The sequence below is a fragment of the Penicillium coprophilum genome, assembly GCF_028826855.1.
Source record: "Penicillium coprophilum strain IBT 35676 chromosome Unknown utg000002l_segment0_segment1, whole genome shotgun sequence".
NCBI classification, from domain to species: domain Eukaryota; kingdom Fungi; phylum Ascomycota; class Eurotiomycetes; order Eurotiales; family Aspergillaceae; genus Penicillium; species Penicillium coprophilum.
Window position 1 is genome coordinate 3388151 of NW_026622722.1, and position 19615 is coordinate 3407765.

At 47.9% G+C, this 19615-nt stretch overlaps 10 protein-coding genes across 10 annotated transcripts; 6 read left to right on the forward strand and 4 right to left on the reverse strand.

Annotated features, from left to right (window-relative positions):
* Positions 1 to 13: 13 nt before the first annotated feature.
* On the forward strand, positions 14 to 3700 carry chsB (chitin synthase class II; the record flags this gene model as incomplete). The annotated part of the gene is made up of 4 exons (XM_056674500.1): positions 14 to 234; positions 602 to 2498; positions 2549 to 2715; positions 2770 to 3700. The coding sequence occupies 4 exons, from the start codon at positions 14 to 16 to the stop codon at positions 3698 to 3700; spliced, it is 3216 nt and encodes a 1071-aa protein (XP_056535025.1).
* Positions 3701 to 4136: 436 nt separating this feature from the next.
* N7500_003355 (uncharacterized protein) lies at positions 4137 to 4767 on the forward strand (the record flags this gene model as incomplete). Its single annotated transcript, XM_056674501.1, has 2 exons — positions 4137 to 4149; positions 4490 to 4767. 2 exons carry the CDS (start codon positions 4137 to 4139, stop codon positions 4765 to 4767), a joined length of 291 nt encoding a protein of 96 aa, XP_056535026.1.
* A 1934-nt stretch (positions 4768 to 6701) lies between these two features.
* On the forward strand, positions 6702 to 7818 carry N7500_003356 (Major facilitator superfamily domain general substrate transporter; the record flags this gene model as incomplete). The annotated part of the gene is made up of 2 exons (XM_056674502.1): positions 6702 to 6868; positions 6924 to 7818. 2 exons carry the CDS (start codon positions 6702 to 6704, stop codon positions 7816 to 7818), a joined length of 1062 nt encoding a protein of 353 aa, XP_056535027.1.
* A 650-nt stretch (positions 7819 to 8468) lies between these two features.
* Positions 8469 to 9188, forward strand: N7500_003357 (GNAT family N-acetyltransferase; the record flags this gene model as incomplete). The annotated part of the gene is made up of 1 exon (XM_056674503.1): positions 8469 to 9188. The coding sequence occupies one exon, from the start codon at positions 8469 to 8471 to the stop codon at positions 9186 to 9188; it is 720 nt and encodes a 239-aa protein (XP_056535028.1).
* Positions 9189 to 9922: 734 nt separating this feature from the next.
* tpcM (methyltransferase tpcM) lies at positions 9923 to 10804 on the forward strand (the record flags this gene model as incomplete). Its single annotated transcript, XM_056674504.1, has 1 exon — positions 9923 to 10804. The coding sequence occupies one exon, from the start codon at positions 9923 to 9925 to the stop codon at positions 10802 to 10804; it is 882 nt and encodes a 293-aa protein (XP_056535029.1).
* A 110-nt stretch (positions 10805 to 10914) lies between these two features.
* N7500_003359 (uncharacterized protein) lies at positions 10915 to 12889 on the reverse strand (the record flags this gene model as incomplete). Its single annotated transcript, XM_056674505.1, has 6 exons — positions 10915 to 11448; positions 11524 to 11647; positions 11702 to 12123; positions 12177 to 12276; positions 12326 to 12561; positions 12614 to 12889. The coding sequence occupies 6 exons, from the start codon at positions 12887 to 12889 to the stop codon at positions 10915 to 10917; spliced, it is 1692 nt and encodes a 563-aa protein (XP_056535030.1).
* Positions 12890 to 14023: 1134 nt separating this feature from the next.
* N7500_003360 (SDR family NAD(P)-dependent oxidoreductase) lies at positions 14024 to 15051 on the forward strand (the record flags this gene model as incomplete). Its single annotated transcript, XM_056674506.1, has 3 exons — positions 14024 to 14099; positions 14157 to 14768; positions 14834 to 15051. 3 exons carry the CDS (start codon positions 14024 to 14026, stop codon positions 15049 to 15051), a joined length of 906 nt encoding a protein of 301 aa, XP_056535031.1.
* A 259-nt stretch (positions 15052 to 15310) lies between these two features.
* On the reverse strand, positions 15311 to 15922 carry N7500_003361 (uncharacterized protein; the record flags this gene model as incomplete). Its single annotated transcript, XM_056674507.1, has 2 exons — positions 15311 to 15557; positions 15606 to 15922. The coding sequence occupies 2 exons, from the start codon at positions 15920 to 15922 to the stop codon at positions 15311 to 15313; spliced, it is 564 nt and encodes a 187-aa protein (XP_056535032.1).
* A 121-nt stretch (positions 15923 to 16043) lies between these two features.
* On the reverse strand, positions 16044 to 16841 carry N7500_003362 (fungal specific transcription factor domain-containing protein; the record flags this gene model as incomplete). Its single annotated transcript, XM_056674508.1, has 2 exons — positions 16044 to 16653; positions 16777 to 16841. 2 exons carry the CDS (start codon positions 16839 to 16841, stop codon positions 16044 to 16046), a joined length of 675 nt encoding a protein of 224 aa, XP_056535033.1.
* Positions 16842 to 17486: 645 nt separating this feature from the next.
* Positions 17487 to 19131, reverse strand: N7500_003363 (putative di-, tri-valent inorganic cation transporter; the record flags this gene model as incomplete). The annotated part of the gene is given in 10 exon segments (XM_056674509.1): positions 17487 to 17528; positions 17591 to 17824; positions 17876 to 17955; positions 18015 to 18282; positions 18337 to 18447; positions 18467 to 18567; positions 18630 to 18777; positions 18829 to 18873; positions 18928 to 18977; positions 19050 to 19131. The coding sequence occupies 10 exon segments, from the start codon at positions 19129 to 19131 to the stop codon at positions 17487 to 17489; spliced, it is 1161 nt and encodes a 386-aa protein (XP_056535034.1).
* Between the last annotated feature and the right edge of the window lie 484 nt (positions 19132 to 19615).

The following is a 19615-nucleotide window of genomic DNA, read 5'->3' on the forward strand; positions in this document are numbered from 1 at the left end:
TCCACGTTCTATCATGAACCGCTATCCACAATCCAACTATGGCGACGCGCCGCCCGCATACCTCAACCACGACTCGGCTTCCTATCTGTCCGATCCCGACTCTCCAACCAATGCCTCGCGTCTCAATGGAGGAACAATGCGCTTGTTGCCCAGCGGTGATGGCACCGACGATTTAGCTAGCAGTCACAGGGCTCCTTCGCCTTCCCATTATGACCCAGATTATCATCACACTCCGTATGTATTTCCCCACTGCCTCCAATGTCCCGTTATCCATTTTCAAATTCCAGTGGTTTCCCTCGCAATGGAGCCACGTGCCCCAATGGCTCTAACTCCTTCATTGACCTGAAGGAGAAGCTTGGGGGAACGCTTGTGCCTTGAGCAATTGCTCGTCATCAGGCATTGTTACTGGGCTCAAGCCTACTCCTTCCTGCTGCTTGGTTGATCATCCCCTCTGTAAACATTGAACATTTGATACTCCAGTACATTTGTTTACTGTTTTATCCCTCACCCCACCTCTACATTGGCCCTCTTCCTGCCAGCTTGAACCCACAATGGAACGTCGTCCAAGACCAAGGTCTAACACGAGGTTGCATAATTTTAGGACTGGACAAGATCGAGGCTATGACCATTATTACGAGGTGCCCAGTATCTCTTCACCTTCGCGCCCACCATCTAGTTTGGCAAGTGGACCCAGTATCCCGCCTCCTACAGGAAACCTCGCAGACACTTCTATCTATCCATCTATTCCCGCACGCACAGGATCGCCAGTTCGCCCATGGAGTCCATCACACATCCGACCACCGTCCGTTTCGAGTATTGGGTATGAGCGGGCTGACCTGAACGGTAGCCCGCGCCCCGGTACACCTAGCTCAAGATATGGGGGCAGTCCCCGTCGACCACTGCCTCCTGCGCCTTTGTTCTCCGGACCAAAGTCGACAGTGGATACGAGTATCGATATTGGTGATGCCCATGGCGAAGATCCATTCGGTGGCGATGGCCGCACAATTCACCATACATCACGAGGTAGCGTCCGATCGTTCATGAGTGAGTCGACGATGTTGGGGGACGAGAAAGATGGCATGTCAAAAGTCGACCTTGATGATGGAGATGACGACAACTCCCACATGATGGACCCCAACCTCCATTATGGCCCAGCACCGGACAAGCAGGGCCGTCGCGGTGTCCGGTCCACACAGGTCACCAAAAAGGAAGTTCAGCTTGTCAACGGCGAGCTTATTTTGGAGTGCAAGATTCCCACCATCCTTCACAGCTTCTTGCCTCGCCGTGACGAGCGCGAATTTACACACATGCGTTATACAGCTGTCACATCCGATCCGGACGATTTCGGTGAACGGGGATATAAGCTTCGCCAGCAGATTGGTACCACGACTCGGGAGACAGAGCTGTTTATCTGTATCACTATGTACAACGAAGACGAGATCGGTTTTACTCGTACAATGCACGGCGTTATGCGGAATATCAGCCATTTCTGCTCGCGGGCTAAGTCGCGTACATGGGGCCGGGATGGATGGAAGAAGATCGTTGTTTGCATTGTCGCCGATGGACGAAAGAAAGTCCATCCGCGTACCCTCAACGCATTGGCCGCCCTAGGTGTTTACCAGGAGGGTATTGCGAAGAATATTGTCAACCAAAAGGAAGTTCAGGCACATGTGTACGAGTACACTACGCAGGTGTCGCTGGACGATGATCTCAAGTTCAAGGGTGCCGAGAAGGGAATTGTCCCCTGTCAAGTTATCTTCTGCTTGAAGGAACACAACAAGAAGAAGCTGAACTCCCACCGATGGTTCTTCAATGCCTTTGGTCGTGCCCTTCAGCCCAACATTTGTATCTTGCTCGATGTTGGAACTAGGCCAGAGCCAATGGCACTCTATCACCTGTGGAAGGCATTTGATCAAGATTCCAATGTTGCCGGCGCTGCTGGTGAGATCAAGGCTGCCAAGGGTAAGAACATGCTCGGTTTGCTTAACCCTCTTGTGGCAAGTCAAAACTTTGAATACAAGATGTCCAATATCCTGGACAAGCCACTAGAATCGGTCTTCGGTTATATTACTGTACTGCCCGGTGCGCTCAGTGCTTATCGATTCTTTGCTCTGCAAAATGACGCAGATGGCCATGGCCCCCTCAACCAATATTTCAAGGGTGAAACACTTCACGGTCAGGATGCAGACGTTTTCACTGCCAATATGTACCTAGCTGAAGATCGTATTCTTTGCTGGGAGTTAGTTGCTAAGCGGGAAGAGAGATGGGTGTTGAAGTTCGTCAAAAACGCCGTTGGAGAAACTGATGTGCCAGATTCGGTTCCTGAGTTCATCTCCCAACGCCGAAGATGGCTGAACGGTGCTTTCTTCGCCGCTGTTTATTCCATTTTCAATGCCAAGCAGATCTGGAAGACGGATCATACTCTCCCCCGGAAGATCTTGCTTCACATCGAGTTCTTTTATCAATTTCTTAACCTACTGTTTACCTACTTTGGTCTTGTGAGTTTTGATACTCCTTTTTCTCTGGAGGTGTCTACTAACTTTCACAGGCCAATTTCTACCTCGCTTTCTACTTCATTGCTGGCTCTTTGACTGATCCGAAGCTTGATCCATTCGGTCATAACATGGGCAAATACATCTTCATTGTTTTGCGCTATGCTTGTATCCTGATTATGTGCCTGCAGTTCATTATCTCATTGGGTAATCGGCCGCAAGGGTGAGTTCACAATACTTCATCATGCATTGTGACTTGACTGACGTTACTCTCTAGTGCCAAAAATCTCTATCTCTCTGGTATCATTGTTTACGCCATTATCATGTTCTACACTGTGTTCTGCGCCCTCTACTTAGTGGTCAAAGAGCTACTCGCACGTGCTGGCATTAGTAAAGATGACATGGAAGTAGGGGACGGCCTAATGATGAACATCGTCCTTTCCATGTTGTCAACCGTCGGTCTCTACTTCTACACGTCTTTCCTCTACCTGGACCCGTGGCACATGTTTACCTCTTCGGCCCAATACTTCCTGCTCATGCCCAGCTACATCTGCATTCTGCAGGTCTACGCGTTCTGTAACACCCACGACGTAACCTGGGGAACCAAAGGTGACAACGTGATCAACACCGATCTTGGCGCAGCAAAGACCATCAATGGCTCAACTGTCGTCATCGAAATGCCCTCCGAGCAACTCGACATTGACTCGGGCTATGACGCGGCCCTCCGCAACCTCCGCGATCGCCTCGAGGTTCCAGAGCCCCCGCCATCAGACTCCCAGCTACAGGAGGACTACTACCGCGCTGTCCGTACGTACATGGTCTCTATCTGGATGGTCGCAAATGTCATCCTCGGCATGGCTATCTCCGAAATCTACGGCATTGGTGCTGGTGGTACCAACATTTACCTCGCTATCATCTTGTGGTCTGTCGCTGTCCTCGCTGCTATTCGTGCCATAGGATCTACTACATATGCCATCTTGAACGTCGTTCAGAAAATCGTGGAAGGGAAGACGAAATTCGATGCAGGTAACATGACCAACTTTGCTCCCAGCTCTTATGGTGGTTCGAGTGCCGCTGCTACCTCGGAGTCTGGGGCGCCCCGTCCTGTGCGTTATGGCGGCGGTGCATCCTTTAAGGATAAAATTGCCGAAGCTCGCTGGTCTGCTGGTAGGGTGGTTGGAAAAGCTATGTTCTGGCGCAATAAATGATTGAGATGATTTCTTTCTGTTTTTTTCCCGCCATGTTTCGCTTGGGTGTTTATTTCATTTGGAATTGCCTTCTAGCTTGGCCTTTCTCAATCTCGTTGGAGTTCATTTGATTTGGGCTTTCTTTTGAGATATCAGGTGTTTTCTCTTTTCTCTTATGATGGAAATATTGTCATGATAATGCTTCTTTTGTTGCTTTTTACGTCTGTTGTTCTCTCTTTTCAATTGGCTGGACATGTGTATTGATGGATGTACTTATGCGCCCCCTTTTGGGGCTTGGAATTAATGCTCTGGATGATGATTTCCAGAATAATCGAGCTCCAACTAGTATTCTGTAGTCTGTTCAAGGTCTTATATCCGAAGTATATTTCAAAGTTCTACATTCATATCGCGTGCAGTCTTCAGTTTCAGTACCAGATTCCACGGGAATTGAACATCTATGTACAACTTGCGTACGTATATTCAAATAAAAATGCCACTCAGATCCCGTGAAATCCAATATCGCATCATATAGTATCTCATTTCTCATTAAGCTCGTTCCCCCCAACCTCATGAATACGTGTATCCCGCGGCCCAAGCCCCGCGGGAACATCATCTTGTCTCTCTCCGCAAAAACAGGATACACCAAATGCTGCGCCGAGCTTGCCGCAGCAATCTCATCTATCATAACTTCCTTGTGCCGCAAGTTCTTCTTATAGATCCGTCGCTGCACGAGCATCGTTATAATAGCGATCAGAAGACACCCGCCCAATCCAGCACCGATTCCGGCGCTAATTACTGTTGATTTTAAAGTTGGACATGTGGCACTGGCGTTTGGGCCGGGAGTTCATGTCGTATCTTTGTTGTTGTTGGTGCTGTCGTTGATCGACGAAAGCGGTGATGATGCTTTTGGTGATGGTGAGGTGGAGGATACGGACGAGAAAGAGGACTCGGATGAGCCTGATGAGGAGGAAATTTCGGATGCGAGCCATGTCACGGATACATTGATCATCTGGCCCATGTCTAGTCGCACGGCGTCGTCGCAGCAGCTTGTGCCGTTTACGCTGCAGCACCAGAAGCCGCGGCCTTAGAGAGGGCAGGGAATTACATAGAGGGTTGCATCGGAGACTGTTTGGATAATGTGTCAAAGTCGATAGGTTGAGGGTTTATATTCTTGAGCGAGAAACTTACCCGTATCACAGAGCTCCATTGGGGGTTGTATTACTTTTTGCCAGTGAACAGCAGGGGCTGTCATCTTGATCTGGGAAACAGGGCTGAAAGCTTGAGTCTGCTTCTTTGCCGTTTGTAAGGTAACATTGCCGAGATTGAACTACAACGGTAATTACTGCTTGGAAGATCAGCAGGCGAAGTGTTGCTTTGAGGCAAATCATTTCTTCCTTGGTTGAGAGAGTAAAAGGGAATTGGGAGAGCAGGAAGATACTACTTTGATTTTAGACAGGGCTTTATTTTTACAACCAAGTCACTGAGGCTCGCGAAATAAGTAATAATAGCTTTGGCTTCCAACATTCTATTGGGCTTGTAAGGCGGTTACTTGATCGTTCGGATTGGTTGGGAGCCCGCAGATCACTATGCCCTAAGTCGGACACCCTAAGCGCTGGGGTTTTCACAGGTTTATTTTTGGCGTTAAATTACATGGGCTAAAAAGAGAATTATATGATGAAAGAGAGGTCTGAGTTGAAGGTCCGAGGTAATTATGCTTATAGGGTGATTGCCAGGTGGTTATTGGGTGTCCCTGGACAGTAGAAGAGTGAGAGAGTGCAGAATTATGCTGCGAGTATGGAATCACTAGTCTAATTGCGTTTGATCGCTTGACCTTTTCAGACACTTTCACCATGTCGAATGTTAAACTCCACGAGATTTTTCTCCTACCATATTATCCCACAGATATCAATCCGATTTGGCTGTACCGTACTGGTAAGACCCCGGTCCCTCTGCGATTGACCAGTTGGTTGACCACCGAGGCCACCATTACCGCAAAAAAGTCTTGAAAGATTTAGACAAGTTCTGTATAGGATGAGCCCACTCTAAACTTTGACCTCAGCTCGAAGCTTGAAGCTCTCATCAAGTTAGCAGCGGTAAAGCTCCATGAGGTTTAGCTTTTTCACACCTGTAGTTGTGAACAGGTTACGATAGTGAGAGAGGTCGTTCGTCTCAACCTGACCCATTCTGAGGTACATACCTAGGTCTCGATCACTGTTAGTCACTGTGAGACGCCACAACTTCGGAGCCCACAGGGAGCAAGGTTGGATTTAGTCCGGAATAAACAATTGGATCGCTGAATCGACCATCCAAATGCAGTTGCTCTCGTTTCCAATTCATGGCCCAAAATTTCTCAGACTTTTCATAGAGTCCATCTGTCCCAGCAATGAACTTTGACATGACAGGTAATACTCCCTAAATTTCTATGGCTGAATGACTGGGCTTTTCGGGGTAATAGTAGATCTCGAAACAATTCAATTAATAGGTCCGATCCTTCGGAAATAATTCCATTGTCCACGATGCTGTTCCTAGCAATTGTTGAATTTTATTGTGATCATCCACTCTGAATATTATTCAAGTTCTACGCCAATCCATATGTTTCTCGAAAAGGATAGCGATCCTACGTGAATTAACGTTTACTCATCATATTACAAACTCTCGGTATAGATCTAGCTGAGGTAATTTACGCCATTGCGCTACTTAGCCCAATTTCACTCATATGGCGCAACCCAATCCTGATCAACGTGATGTTTCTCTAGTCTGCTTACGGTGTAAATTGAAACCTCCCAACCTGATATATAATCGACTCCGAATCATCATACTCCCCAATGCGTGATAGGTGATCCCCCTCCCTACACACCCCGCTTCGGTAAACACGGCAATGTATACGAGTCAGGGCTAATATACTGACTAATATCGTTGAGGGGGTCTCGACGCTTGGCTATTTTCTTCAAATTCTGGCTCCGTGCCTGGATAATCTTTGATAATATCAGTCGAACTTCTTCGATCCTGTGAGATATTAAACATGTCAGAAAAAGGCATGGCAACGGCCCCTGATCCTGAGATCACAGATTTAGTGCATATCACGAAAGATGAAGACTCATCCGAACCGCCCTCTACTTTTGCGGTAAAAAGCAAAGTGCACGGTTGTCTCCAAGTTCTTGGTGCTTTCTTTATATTCTTCAATGTCTGGTCTGTCAACTTCATTTTGAATTGCAATTGAATGTCAAAACTAATATCCATGCAGGGGTCTCAACCTCTCATTTGGAACATTCCAAAGCTACTATGCACTCACCTACATTCCATCTTCAACATCATCTGATATCGCCTGGATTGGAACGATCCAATCCTGGCTTTTAATTGTCGGCGGTCTACTATCCGGCCCACTATTCGACCTCGGCTACAATCAGTCCATGATTATCGTGGGAAGTATCCTAGGTGTACTCGGGATGATGATGCTCAGTCTTGCGCACGAGTATTATGCCATGTTCCTAAGCCAGGGAGTCTGTGTGGGCATCGGATTTGGACTGCTTTATGTGCCTGCTATAGCATTGGTCAGCCGTTCTTTTACAACAAGAAGAGCTGTTGCGCTAGGAATTTCGAGTAGTGGTGCACCTGTCGGGGGAATCATCTACACTATCTTGTTCAACCAACTAATATCGAAAGTGGGGTTCCCTTGGACTGTTCGTGTTATGGCATTCCTGATGCTGGCGCTCTTCATCGCGGCTGCTATCTTGCTTTTGGGACCGGACGGACGTGCAGTGAAGGTTAAACCCACCCAACGCAGAAGCCTGATTGATTTGCGCGCTTTCAAGGATTTGCCCTTTTGGAGCTTTGCTATCGGCAACTTTTTCCTTTACCTTGGTTATATCACGCCTTTCTATTATATTCCAACTTATGCCGAGACGAAATTGGGCACATCGCGCTCAATGGCATCCAATGTCTTGATGATTTCCCAGGCTTCCTCGGTTATTGGCCGTGTTGTCTTGACTTTGTTCGCTCACTACTTTGGGTCGATGATCGCCTGGATTGCTTGCGGTATACTTTCAGGCGTTTTGTGTATCTGTTGGATTAGTGCGGACACTGTTGTGCGGTTTATTCTTTTTGCGGCCTTTTATGGTAAGTGGAACCCCTTTTCCTAGGCCATCGGTGCTGTATTTTGACCCAAATCACAGGTGGTATCTCCGGAGCTTTGATTCCTCTCCCACCGAGCGTGTTCACACACGTGTGTCCAGACCCCAAGAGTCTTGGGACTTGGCTTGGAATGGCACAAAGCTTGAGTAGTTTTGCGTCTCTTCTAGGGCCTCCCATCGCAGGTGCACTCGCTTCAATTGGCTCCGATGGCAGTGAGGAACTGAACTACCTTGGTATTCAGTTGTTTAGCGGAATAGTTATGTGTTTTGGTGCGTTCGAGCTAATTGGGTTGTGGTACTTGCTATACACCAAGAGGGGCAAAACGGGGTTGTTTTGAAAGTAGGAGACAGAGTTGTTCATCATTCGCATCAATGTAAATAATCTGTCCGCCATTGAGCAAACACGTACTTTCTTTTGGCTCCCATCATTCTCAACTACTCTTGCTATCTTTCGAGCAAGTAAGATCATATATTTCGGAGAACCGACCTATCACGTCCTCGCAAAACCCTAATGGGTCGGAATTTCGGGATTTGCAACAAATCACGCTTGAGGTGAGTCATGAACTAGTAGCATCCAAAGAAACAATAACATCAATAAGTAAACCACATCTCCCTTGACTCTTGATTCTCAACGAAAATTGATCCATTGAATCCCAAATATGGAATCAGTACGCCCAAAAGGCCCACTTGTCCCCTTCACTTCAGCTCTACTACCAACGACCCAAACAATCCCAGGGCGAACAATCGTCCTCGAGAAGCTCTCCCCAAAGCATGCGGATGACCTCTTTGACCTGACTGGTGGACTTGACACATCCAGGGCAGCTCTCTGGGACTACATGTTTGATGGGCCATACTCAGATGCCGAAACATTCAAAGCCAGCATCGCATTGAAATCCACCTCAACAGATCCTTTCTTCTACGCAATCATCGACAAGCGCAACTCTCTGCCTACTTTTGGAAAGGCAATTGGCTATCTCTCTCTGATGCGAATGACTCCCGACCACCTGGGCATCGAGATCGGGAATGTGATGTACTCGGCGGCGCTCCAGCGCACGACTTCCGCGACAGAGGCAATCTATCTCCTCGCTCAGCATTCTTTCCATGATCTTGGGTATAGGAGATTGGAGTGGAAATGCAACTCGCTAAATGAGCCCTCAAGGCGCGCGGCTTTGCGCTTGGGATTCTCGTTTGAGGGGGTCTTTCGACAGCATATGATTATTAAGGGAAGGAATAGGGATACGGCTTGGTATTCTATTTTGAGAGATGAATGGGATGCTTCGCTAAAGGCGGCCATGGAGAAATGGTTGGATGCTGGGAATTTTAGGGAGGACGGTGGTCAGATTAAGTCACTGCAGGATCTGAGAGCTGAGTTGGTCTGAACTGTTGGGATGCTGCTTACCTGTATATTTTCCATAGAAATATAAAAGGAAAAATGTCTACCGATCTATTTTCTTAATGGCCAACGGCGCTATTGAAGACCATCGGTAGGGTCACTGCACACTAACAGATACACAACATATGCTATGACTATTAGAACTATTATGACTATTGTTATTCATCGATAGATGTTTAGTCTCCAGCTCTAGAGCTGGCCCGGGGCGGAGCCGACCCCGGTTGTGCGTAGCCTCCTTTCTGCCAGGCAAAAATGAGTGTTGAGAAGGGAAGGTGGCGATATGGCCTTTAAAACCTGTTGTTTAGGCCTTTAATACAACTTGAGGGAGAGTCAGTGGTATATCAAATCACCATGTGATGGGTCTAGGGATGTGACACGGCATACATAAAAAGAAATATGAGATCGACTTGACCGATTTTCCCCGAGATCTCATCGTAGTTCTCCATTAGGACCGTTATAATTGGAGATGGATCTTCATACTTCCAAAATTTCAACGAACTCAAGTCCAAGTTTCGCAGTTCCAACCCCCCAGCGGGTCTCACGCCATCGGCTCTCGCTCGTTCTTGTATGCATTTCTATCCAGTCCTGGAAATGATAAACCAAGACATGATATCTGTCCGCAAGGGCAGAACAACCTATAAATACCTCTTATGTCCAAGTATGTCAATCTAAACAACACCTTTCACCCATTCAATCATTCCCCAAATTTCCACACCAACGATGACAGACAACGAAGCCACACCCACCAGAGAATATGGCTTCAACCCCAGTCAAGGCGTAAACTGGTCCGACTACCTCACATTCCGGCCACTCTATCCACCCTCTTTCTTTGAAGAGGTCTTTACCTACCACTCAAAAAAGCCCCACTCTAGCTGGTCCCTTGCCCAAGACGTCGGCGCCGGCTGCGGAATCGTCTCATCGAGTCTAGCCCCCCGCTTCGGCAAAGTGATTGTTTCAGATCCGAACGATGGATACACTGCACTCGCTCGCAGTCTCCTCGTCGAGGAATCCCGCCTTTCCGAATCCAGATTCTGCTTCCTACAAGAAAGTGCCGAAATGAGCTCTGTGAAATCTGGCTCGGTTGACCTGCTCATGGCGTGTGAGTGTATCCACTGGACGAGGCCGGAGTTTGCGATTCGGGAGTTTGCAAGGGAGTTAGTTCCGGGTGGAACGCTTGTGATTACGCATTATCATTATCCGCGCATTGTTGGTAATGAGAGGGCTCAGCAGGCTTGGAAGGCCGTTTGTGCGTTTTATGCGGATGGGGTCAATGATCCGATGCTTGATCATGCGTTGAAGATCTTGAATTCTGGGACTGAGGCTCTAGAATTTCCTGTGGAGGATTGGGAAGCTGTGAAAAGGCTTTATGTTAATGCGCAGGGGAGTATTAAGGCTTTTAGAATCAATGATCGAGTCGGCGAGAGTCAGGTTAAAGATGGTGAGGAGATTGTTTGGGAGGAGGACAATGTGGATTGGATGGATGAGCAAGACTGTGCCTGGTTCAAGGGCTATGCATCCACCTGGACAAAACCGCGTGTATCAGAGTCGGACATTAACCCACTGTGGGATGAGATGGAAAGGGCATTTGGGGGGAAAAGGTGAAGACTGCTACGCCGCTTGTCATGATCTTTGCTACGAAGAGACATACGTAGCTGTGGTGTGAATGTATGTTAGAAAGTAATCGAAGTTATTTATCTTCATTCACAAGCCCTTTAACTCTCTCTAACAATATCCTCGACAACCCTGGCTGCCGCCAGCGTCTCTTCGTCCTTGAACCGCCTCCCAGAAATTTGTAGTCCCACCGATGCGCCCTCATATCTCTCAGGATCTTGGTACTTACGCCACTCTCTCTCATCAACCTCATCTCTGGGGACGTATTTTCTATCACGCTCCGTGAACGCATCCAGCTTCGGATCCACAGTGATTCCCGACGGAAACACTACAGAAGGCAGGTCTACCAAGTTCCAAATCGCAGTATAATTCCAATATTGCGATTCACCCATCACTGCCGCCGCAGCAGGATATGTCGGGGAGAGAATAAAGTCAACACCGCGATGATTGAGGAGAGCATGGTACTCATCCCTGTACATATCGCGCTGATCGTGTAGTGCCCATGCCTCGGGATGAGAAAGGGGCGTACTTCGGCTGTAGGTGAAGGCCCAATCGGTTAGTGGGCGTACTGGCTCCCCAGAGGTGTCAAGAAGCTCGCGTTGCTTGCTGGCAGCGTCAGGATAGTACAGAGCGGACTGAGTCATGTTAGTCTTATGACATGTGTGTGTGTGTGTGTGTGTGTGTGTGTACAACGCAGATTCAGCACTCACAATAATTTCCCAGCCGTGCTGATGCTTATACGGCTCCCAATCTACGACCCTCACGCCTGCCGCTAGCAGCTTCTCTTTGGCATATCTCAAAGCGCGAGTGATAGGTGGATGGGGGTGGACGCAGCTGGGAAAAGGGTCAGCACACTGGTAACGAACAACTACTTGATTCATGACATACCCATCATCCCACATGATAGCCACAGTCATATTCCGCGTCGGCGCAACCGTCCTCCACGGCACGGGCATAAGTGACGTCTCAATATTCCAAGGCTCCTGCTCCAATGCGGCTCTCTGGAACAGCTCTAGATCTTCAATTGAGCGACTAGCCAATGGGCCCACCACACCGCGGATTCCCTCCTGGCCCGAGGCAGCGACTTTGATCCCTGTTACAGGGTTCCGCAGTGTCGACGGGCGGAAGCCGTACACCCCACAAAATGCTGCGGGACAGCGAATCGATCCGCCAATATCACTGCCAATTCCTAGTGGCGCGCACCGAAAACCCATCGAGGCACCTTCACCTCCGGAGGATCCGCCTGGACTAAGAGTCCGGTTGAGTGGGTTCACGGTTGTGCCAGTGATGTTATTGCTGCAGCACAGGTGCTAGATGGTGTTATTTGTGGAATGAACTACTAATCTCAAAGCTGTGCACATACCATTAATGACTGAGGTTGGTTAGTACGAACATGGAAAATGGCGCCGGCTTTTGATAGGAGTTGGAGGAGAAGGGCATCTTCCGTGGTAACTTTGTCCACCCTGTTTTTCTTTTTAGTAGTGTGATGTTTCATGGTGAATTTATACACACCAGGCTACGTATCCCGTGTTGCACGTGCGGTTACTCATGGCTATGTGCTCTTTCACGCTGATTGGTATGCCATGCTGTCCTCGTTTCATTAGGAACTCGCCGTTGTAGTGTTTGAAAAGACTAGTCTTTGTGCTTACCAGAGGCCCGACCAGTTTTCCTGTGCGTCTGTAGTACTCATCATGCTCTTTAGCCCGAGCAATTGCCTCGTCGGCCATGAACTCCGTTGCAAAATTCAGCTATCAAACATGTCAACGCTGGAGTTACGAAAGTGGAGTCTCCTCATCTCACCAGTTGATGGCCCAGCACGGCCCTCTTCAAGAATGCAACTACAACTTCTTCTGCGCTCAGTCTTCCGTTACCCATTTCCTTCACCAGCGCTGTGGCTGACATATCGGTGATGTCAATCTCGCGCTCACTGAACAAGCCGCTTTGCCGGGGGAAGTCGACCACATTCTTCTGCGAGAGTGGCGGCAGCCTGTCGATGGGGAGAAGCCATTGTCCCGGAATAGAGTTATTTAAGTTGTCTTTGCCTTTTTGGGCTTGGGTCTGCCAGTTGGAAGTCATTTGTGTCAAAGCTAGGAGATGGCCGTTTCGGAGGATAAGCAGATGTAAAAGAAAAGAAAGACACGAGGGAATTTCTTGTCCTACTTATCTCTGCCCCCACTGATCTACATGGATATCTCGGGATTGGAATTTGCTTTTCTATAGACCTGCATCTCGCGCAATAGAGAAGTCCATGCTCATATCTGAGCGGAGTTAATTCCGCTCGGAATGTAGGTATCTCAGAATGTCGAAAAATTGTACTGCGTCTAGATCTCAAATATAAAACAGTGGACTAATTTACCTCTCTACTATTGCTGCAACTCACTATCAAATGTTTATGTTCATCTATCTACGCGTCATAGTCACGTTATCCAATAGAGCAATTCAATCCATTTCTTGACGAAAATATCAAGGAAATTCGAAACAATCGGATTTTCAGGAGGCAATGAGAAACTTGCTCTTACGGGGGAACTCTCTGACATGGAAATCATCTGCCAAGGAGTCACCTTCAAAGCTCACCAGGCCATTGTTTGCACTCAGTCAAGTTGTGCTTCCTTTACCTTGAGAAATATAATGATGGACACTAACAAGTTCCCGAGCTCGCTCCCCCAACCGACGAACAAAAGGACACAGGTTGTAAGAAAACTGCTCTCAACAACATGGAAGTATACATCACGGCGGTTAAATTTGAAATTGACTTATTGAAGTCCCTGGCTGCCCGAAATTTCTCTCGATGGGTAAGTGAAAATTGAAACTCTCCAGTATATTTCCCGATGTCGTTCAGCAAGTCATGATCTTGGTGCTTCACATGAAACAAGCCTTCGAGAAATAATTTTCGACGTTATTTCGACGCATATCTTCGACATTATCTTTTGGTAGACTAAGGTAAAAAAGCGATTCTCGGTAGTCAGTAGATTTGCATTACCTTGACTGCGTCTCATCATATGAGGATATCACCTATTGTGCCCAAGTACATTAGTGGCGGCCGCTGTCGGCCGCCACTAATGATCCCTGCCGGGATTTGCAAGCCCAATTCATAATCAATACATCTGTCGTAAGACATCTAGGAATATAAATACTACTAACATAGTCGAACAAAACTCTAATACAATCACCCATCTCTCCTACCACAACCTCGATAACTAACTTACTAAAATGACAACTGCACTTGACTCGAGCGCTATCTTCCGGGTTGACGGCATTGTAGCCGTCATTACCGGAGGAGGCAGTGGTCAGTATAGTTCATCATCGTAATTGAATGAAATTGCTAATATGATTGTGCCACTAGGTATTGGACTTACGATGTCACGGGCTCTTGCAGCCAACGGCGCGCGAAAGATCTATATTCTGGGACGTCGACTGGAAGTGCTGGAGAATGCCGCAAAAGAGTACCCCAGCATAGTTCCAGTCCAAGCCGATGTGACGTCCAAGTCTGATCTCCAAGCCGCCGTGGACCGTATCAAGAATGAAGTGGGCTATGTCAACCTCGTCGTCGCCAATTCAGGCAGCATTGGGCCTGCAGTGCGCTTCAGTCCCAGTGCATCGATTTCCGAACTACGTGAGACCCTCTTTACCAAATTTGCCCCAGAGGAAATGAACGATGCTCTGGCCCTCAATATTACCGCTGCCTTTTTTACCATGACGGCTTTCCTAGAGCTGCTCGATGCTGGTACCAAGAACGCCCTGCAGGGTGGCTTTGGCAAACCCGCCAAGGAGGGTTCCGACGTTCCATCGATCCAGAGCCAGGTCATCTTTACAACTAGTGTTTCGGCATTCAGTCGACACTGGTCGTCATCACCTCCGTATCTTACCAGCAAAGTCGCTATCATGCAGGTAGCCAAACATGCCAGTACCCAGTTGGCCAGGTTTGGCATTCGTGTCAACGCCATTGCTCCGGGAGGTACGTTCGACCTATTGTTGTGTATGCATCGACTAAACGAGAAATAAGACTGACGTTTTATACAGTCTACCCGTCCGAACTAGCTTCCGCGTTAATTGGGAACCGTAAACCGGAAGAAGAGGCATTCGACGACCAGCGGTTTATCCCCGCCAGACGGTTTGGTGGGGATGAGGAGATGGCCGGTGCCATTTTGTACCTGACCAGCCGTGCTGGAAGCTATTCCAATGGTTCAATTCTTCTTACTGACGGTGGTAGACTATCTGTAATGACAGGCACGTACTAGGATCACCCCGTGACGGCCAGAAAAGTTACATCAAGCCTAGGACAAACATGTAATAAATTGAATCAAATTGTTACAAACCCTGTTTTATTTGCTTCTCCAAGATAGCGATGAAATTGACTTTATTCGAGGTATGTAGGAATCGCGACAAGATCGCGTCTTGCTTCCTCACGTTCAATCCCAAAATCTAAAATTGATCTTTGCATCTAGATGGCCATCGGAAATTGGCTGGACTGATGCAGTGATATGCGAAGCCGATCCTCTACGCTCCGAAGCGTGCTGTCATCCTTCCAATCTGATCTGGCATATATATGCTCCAGCGCAGACCGAATGATATACGAGTAGCTAGGAGGTACCAAGTCCGAGCTTCCTGGGCTTCTACAATGTCTCGAACCATCGTGGTCGCAGTATCCAGTACTGTGTGTGATCGCTTCTGCCACTTCTCAGTCGACCGATGCTCGGAGTCGAGGACCTGTGCGGTCTGCCGCTTGTGTATTACAAACAATGCCCTGTGCTGTCAGTCGAAATGGCAAGCCCTCTGTGATAGACTTACTGACCTAATGCTCATGGCAATTGCCTGACAAAAGTCGGTCGATTTCTCATCGACATTGCATTGCTGTAGGAGTACCACCAGGAAGGTCTGGATCGTAATATCTAGATCTTCAAGCTGGGCGAGTCTGGAGTTCAGGCTTGGAATCTCAAACGCCTTGAAAACCTTGTCTAGGAGCCAAGCAGCTTGGGCAGCACGCCCGAAGCCTGCGATGTCGAAAGAGCCGATGCAGGAAACTGGTATGTGGGCTCCATGGATTGACATAGCAGCCCGATGCTGAAAGTCACCGGGCCACAGGGTTTCGGGCTTCGTTGGCAGCAGCATATCGCCGTTGGAAATAGTACTTACTAGTGGTTGCTCAGGCACGGCCACTTCGCAGAAAAAGGCGCTGACGGCAGCTTCAATTTAGTATAATGGCCGGGATGAGTATCGTGGAGAGATTGCATTACCGCTCACAGATGATAATCCCCCACCAGGTATTGGCCGCTTCTGTTGCCTGCAGCAATCTATCCATATCTGAGTGTGCTTTGGTATTGGCAGTAGGGGTCGCATCGTCTTTTTGATACGCAGGAAGACAGTGGAGATGGATGCGGGCGGCATAGGCCATGCGAGCACACCCCGCAATGGCCTGGAATGCGTCCTCTGGCCGCCCGTGAGTATAGTCATAGACAGCCAGTAAGAGTCGCGCTTGAATCAGGGGAAGGGAGATGGGATAGGACTCCTGCACAAAGGTAACGAGGGAGTTGGTGGCCCGTCGGAGGGATTGCTGATCGGCATGAGCAGACACAGTCAGACAGGCAGTCAACAAAAGAACCGAAAACCCAGCGGACGGAATGGCACCTAGCGTAACCACGTTGCTGTAAAAGTTTGAGCGGGAGCAGACCGGGAGATAGCGGTGCGGGCCCTGGAAATAGCGAGCGCCGATGTCGTAGACGAGCTGCCCGGTTTGATGAATTAATTGAAGGACCTGACCATATAGGCTGGCCTCTATTGAAGCTGACTCCGGTGGAATTGACTGCGATACAAAATATAATGCAGAAGAAATTGAATTGCGTCTATCAGCGTATACACAGGTTATCTTTTTCCTGGAACAGTTCTTCGTCAGCAGCAGTCAATGGATTGGGGGCTGTGATCCTTGCCTGATGCAATACCCACAACTAGGCAGTAGCTTGTCGCACTTCGTCTTCCGTGATTTGCAAATGACACAGGCTTGTGGAGCGTGGGATTCTTCGGAGTCGGTCATTGTTTCTGCGAATCAGCCTTGATACAAAAGCAGAAAATATACGTACGAAAGAGGTACTTGGTACTTTGTTATATCGCCACGAACTTGGGGTACTAATCCTTGCAGGGCTGGATTTCTAAGCCGTTTGCTCTCTAGAGACGAAATCAACGAAACTCTTAGTTGATGCACCGATATCAAGTCTTTGTTGAAATTTACAAAGATATGTTCAAATGATATATCTATTCCGGTGATCGTCAACCATGTAGGAGTGTTATCTTGTTTTGTATAGTTCTACTACTCCGTACCTTGTCCTTATATGGGAAGAGACCTTTTTATATTTAATTCCCGTTTCTACAGCCATAGTCTTTTTCAAGGCTCATAGTCGGATCAAGTGGCCCACATACTCTATAAACCCTCGTCTGAGTCTTGGAGAGGGCCCGGAAATGCAGTTGACCAAGCATCTCATTATATGAACAGCCAAGCCTCACTACATATATTGACACCAGGATGCGTGAGACTTTGCAAACCTCTACCAAAACGACAAGGCTTAAAAAAGTAATTCAGTGTATTCAATGTAAGAGAAAAAAAAAAGAATCTCTCCCTCGGGGAATCGAACCCCGGTCTCCCGCGCTTATCGGTGTTAATGACAAGCGGAAATCATCACCACTAGACCAAGGAAGATGGTGATCGAGTTGACTCGACCATTGGCTGGTTGATGGAAATATTAGGCTTGTTAAACACTATGCGCAACATGTCAACTGCTCACATACTGTCCCGCAGACAATCTGGCACCGGGAAGTTTCATGGGAATCAACTTCCGACAACTCGGGTTGCATTGTAATCGAGTGGATTCCATAGGCGTGGAAACACTCGTTGATCACTTGGGCTGTCTTCATAAACTCCTCGACCGAATCCTCGGACACAACAACGTGCACTGAGGCGAGTGTTTTTTGTTGGTTGAGGCGCCAGATGTGGAGTTCGTGGATGGAGTCCACGCCCTTGATCTGGTGATTGTTAGGGAATATGATAATATGAAGATGGGAAGTAGAATTTACCTTTTCGAGGTCATGTTTCACATCGGACATGTCAACTCCCGTTGGCACACTCTCTAGTAGGATCATTCCGGCTCGGCGCACTAGATAGTGTTAGTTTCGCTATTGACTTCTGGTCTCCTTCTGCTGGAAGCACTCTTACTCAGAGGAAACGATGACAGAATGATGAGAATGGCAATAAACATGCTCACGCCGGGGTCGGCATAGTATCGGCCGGCATGGGGTGCTGCGAGCCAGATAACTAGACCGGCAGCCATGACGCCCAGGTTATTGATTGCATCACCAATAACATGAATCATCACTCCCATCATTCCAAGATCACCGTGGTCATGACCACCATGCCCATGACTGTGGCCACCCGAGTCTGCGCAGTGATGTTTTTCGAAATGAACATGTTTGTGATCGTGATGCTACGCTGCATCAGTTGGTCCTCCATTAAGTGAATTCTTCGAGTTGCAGCTTACCTTGATGCTGGAATCATAATGTTCCTCGCCCAGATGAAGAGTCGGCGTCTCAATTATGGGTGGTAGGCTATGGTCATGACTGTGTTCATGTCCAGGTCCATGTTCTAGGTACTGTTAGCGTGATAATAACAACGACCCCAGGAACCTTGCCGTTAAGAAAGACTACGCTGATGATATTTAGGCTCAATCCGACACACCCAATGATAAACATCAGCTTGGGATTTTGAACATCTAGACCCTCCGTCAGTTATGGCCAGACTCTATCATCGTCCAGTCCAGGAAATAGCACCCACGTTGCAAAGCAATAAATCTCTCAATGGACTGCAAGAATATACTAATACCCAACCCAAGTAGAAGAACACCGTTGAAGAATGCACCGAGCAGCTGGGCCCGCTGCCAACCAAAAGTAAGCTCCTTAGGCGAATCGCTGCGCTCGGATTTCTATGCTTCATATCAGCATAATCACCAACAAATAGCCAAATCATCAAGTACCTTCAATGCAACAAGAGCAATGATAAACCCAACCAAGTCATTAAGCTGCAATGCATATTAGCTAACAATATCTCCAATTTCACGTCCGAAAAGGCCTACATAGTGGAAAGCATCCGCAACCAGAGCAATAGAGTGGGTGTAAAAGCCCACTAACCCGATATCAGCACATCATCGTCTATACCAAAACCACTACCGCCGAACCAAGAAGAAGGGCAACCGACGCGAAATCTCAGCCAAGAAGAAACATGTCGATATCCCAATCACAATGCTCAGCCGTGTCGAGCGTGATAGATGAAGGACCATGACTGCGATATTCCAGTAGCAAGAAAAGCAGAAGTGAAACGGAACAGAAATCCTGGAACCTAGATTGACTTTTACGAAAAACCCATCTTTTTACTGCGAATCCTCAATACTTCTGCCTTCCAGAATTGGTCCAGAAAGCAATGGCTGGTCCGATATTCCCGCCGTGTAACTCTTTGCCATGAAATGTGATCAGTGGCCCCGGCCGCCATGAGTTATGTGGGTGATGTGGTATGGGGGAGGTTTATTATGGCGAGTTTTACGGAACAAATGACTCGGGCTCCCTGCAATGGTGGTATATCATTGCTAATGGCGGTTGGGGTATGTTATTTGGGAGGGTTAGTATAAGGCAAAAGTACGAAACGCCGGAGCTACATGGGCCCCAAAAGTTCTGCCAGAGGACCTTGACGGCGTGGAATCTTCCAGGAACATATTTCCCTCCCAGCCGTACAGGAGCTTGTGGATTGGGGTTGTGTGTTTTGCAGAT